Below are 2,598 nucleotides of genomic sequence, written 5' to 3' on the forward strand. Positions count from 1 at the left end.
TGGGTCCATAGCTGCCTGTAATTTAATGAGGCGGCAGAAAGACTAGGAAACAGCTTATTTATGCAGAGTAGATGTTGGAGGGGGTGTATCCCAGCAGGAACTCTCCAACTCCTACAAAGTACACAACCTGTGCAATGCCGAAGAGTGGAGCAATAACCAGGGCCCGGCAACTGGCTCCTTTGAGGAACGCTCCGGGCCCCTCCTTTCTCAGGATCTTCCTGCAAGGGAGGAAAGAACTTTTGGTTAAAATAAAACATATGCCATTCATTCCAACCCTGGTGAGAGAAAGGCACAGTGTCTTGTAGCATTGGGGTTCATCCCAGTTACAGTTGCTGGGAATCCAATGATAAAAGGATTACCTGACACAGTCCATCACTCCATTGTAGGTTTCCTCATTAGCTCCTTTTTTGAGTGATTGTAGTCTTGTCTTGACCACTGCAAAAAAACATAAACAAAGCTCATTTTAGTTGAAAATTTATAAAAATTAAACTTAAAATTTAAGTTAAAATTAAGGTGATGTTCAGTTCCGAGTCTGAGTCCCTCACCATCACAAGGACTGACGGTCACTGCAGCAATGGATCCAGCCAAGCAGCCGGACATGAAGGACCAATAGAAGGGCACAGATGGGTCTTCGGATGAATGCTGGCCGAGTTGGTGCAGATGCGCGAAAAGAGGGAAGTACACAACAGAGAACGGGATGTCCCTGGAAAGGCAACAAACAAGCATGTTCACTGCATTAAGAGACAGCTAACCAAAGATGGAAAACCAGGTCAAATAAGATCAAGGATTAAATCCCATCTCACCTCATCAGTGTGGCCCCAAGTCCCCTGTACAGTCCTGTGACTCCTTTTGTCCTCAGCAGCTCTCTGGTGATCTCTGTGGCGGACACTCGTATGACTTGAGGTGCAGGGCTGGTGTTGTAAGAACGGCTCAGAACAGCACTGGTCACCCCCATCTTCAGAGTCGTTACCACACTAGGCATCACCCTCTGCTGGGCAGCTACAGGAATTATAGGACACAGCGTTTCACCAGGGTGTAAAACGTAACATCCCAAAGCATTACTTGATGCTGGTAATCTATTCCCATGCTTTTCTGGTAATTACCTAGCCTGCCAGCATCCTGCAGCTGGATCTTGAGCATCTCCATGGGTGTGGTGACAATGACCTGACACATTCCTGCACAGCATCCTGCCAACATCTCCTTGACCACCGTCAACCTGCCACTGAAGACACAGACACCAAGTTAAAAACCAAGAATGACACTACAACACCAGACTCTTGTCTCTGTCAGTGCTACAACTCACCCATCTCTGCTCAACTGGTGGCGGAAAAAGTCATTAGCAGCCAGTTTGATGGCCTTCTCTGGGGTTACCAGGGTGAGATTTACTGCAGCACCTGCAATAACCATCTTAATAATCATCTTTGCCAATTTAATTCATGCAAACTCTAGAAAAGTAGTCTTTTTCCTTTATCATTATTCAAGTCTCACCTCTATACATGCCAAAGTAGCCTTCTGATTTAACTGTCTTTATTAGACAATCCATCCTGAAGAAAAAAAGAAATGAATTAGCTATGCAGAGAAGGTTGTTACATTTTATCCCTTAATGTCAAATTGTGTTTTGATATCAGAAAACATGTTTTATTTGTATTCACAAAAAACAAAATACTGAAACTACAGTCTAACTTGTTCCCAACATGGGGACAACAGCAGAGTTTCTCAAGCTTGATACTTAAATAAATCTATCACTGTTCACAGAGAAACAGCTTGCTCTAAAGGTATGTACAATATCAGGTTTTTACACATGAAATGGCAGAGGACCGCATAAACATCACTGATATTTCTTTTGCCGACGGTGGGCCTTACATGTTCTTGTAGAGTTGCTGCCCGCTGCGCTGGTTTTGCAAGCGGGTCTTGGCCAGGTCAATTGGAAACACACAGGTGACTCCTACCATTCCTGCAATCCCTCCATTGATCAGTTTGGCTGGGAGGCTGTTGAAGGAAAAGTCAAAAGAGACATGCGCATAACAATCATTCCTGTTCTCACTACATTTGCAAGTAGAGTAAGGTGGGGCACTCTCAGGCGAAGTGACAAAACCTGCTGAAACTGAACTGAAGCATGATCATCGGTGGGAAGGTAATTCATTATACTTTTTAAAAGGGTGTGTGTGTGTGTTCCCTATTTGAGGAGCATAGCAACAGAAATGGGCACAGAGTGACTGCCTCTGGGAATCTGGTCCTCCAAAAATAACTTGCAACAGTAAATCAGACAACATACACCTAAGTGTATGAGGCATTACACTATGGTTAGCTTTAGAGAAACGACAAACTGCAAACTAGAACTGTTTATAAAATTAATGGAATGAAACAATAATAGCATGCTTAATTTCTATTTTTCGATTAGAGCAGCCTATATATGGTGCTGGTGTGTTTAGTCAGGTTCATACCTAATCTGCTGTTGCTGGGCCATGGTTCTTAGTTGTTTAAGAGCAAAAGTTGGTCAGCACAAAGGAGGAGGCCGCAGAGGGAGAGCAGGCCGAGAGTCCCTGAGAGACACTGAGCAAGGCAAGAGTAAAAAGAAGCTCAGGGTTATATATATAG

At 43.9% G+C, this 2,598-nt stretch overlaps 1 protein-coding gene across 1 annotated transcript; it reads right to left on the reverse strand.

The window, feature by feature from the left end:
- On the reverse strand, window positions 1–2,598 carry LOC121189828 (mitochondrial glutamate carrier 1-like). The gene is made up of 9 exons (XM_041050300.1): window positions 2,445–2,598; window positions 1,864–1,989; window positions 1,489–1,544; window positions 1,304–1,394; window positions 1,104–1,222; window positions 804–999; window positions 546–703; window positions 360–435; window positions 1–218 (listed from the first exon to the last, which is right to left on the reverse strand). Exons 1-9 carry the CDS (start codon window positions 2,465–2,467, stop codon window positions 59–61), a joined length of 1,005 nt encoding a protein of 334 aa, XP_040906234.1. The 5' UTR covers window positions 2,468–2,598; the 3' UTR covers window positions 1–58.

This window comes from Toxotes jaculatrix, chromosome 2 (genome assembly GCF_017976425.1).
Source record: "Toxotes jaculatrix isolate fToxJac2 chromosome 2, fToxJac2.pri, whole genome shotgun sequence".
NCBI lineage: Eukaryota > Metazoa > Chordata > Actinopteri > Toxotidae > Toxotes > Toxotes jaculatrix.

What these genes read in the sequence shown, in the direction of transcription:
- LOC121189828 (XM_041050300.1), bottom strand. Translation starts at nt 2,467, where the DNA reads ATGGCCCAGCAACAGCAGATTAG. An exon ending in GCCCAGCAACAGCAGATTAG is followed by an intron (nt 1,990 to 2,444) that starts GTATGAACCTGA and finishes TTCCTTCAACAG; the next exon opens with CCTCCCAGCCAAACTGATCA. An exon ending in GCAGGATGCTGGCAGGCTAG is followed by an intron (nt 1,000 to 1,103) that starts GTAATTACCAGA and finishes TAATTCCTGTAG; the next exon opens with CTGCCCAGCAGAGGGTGATG.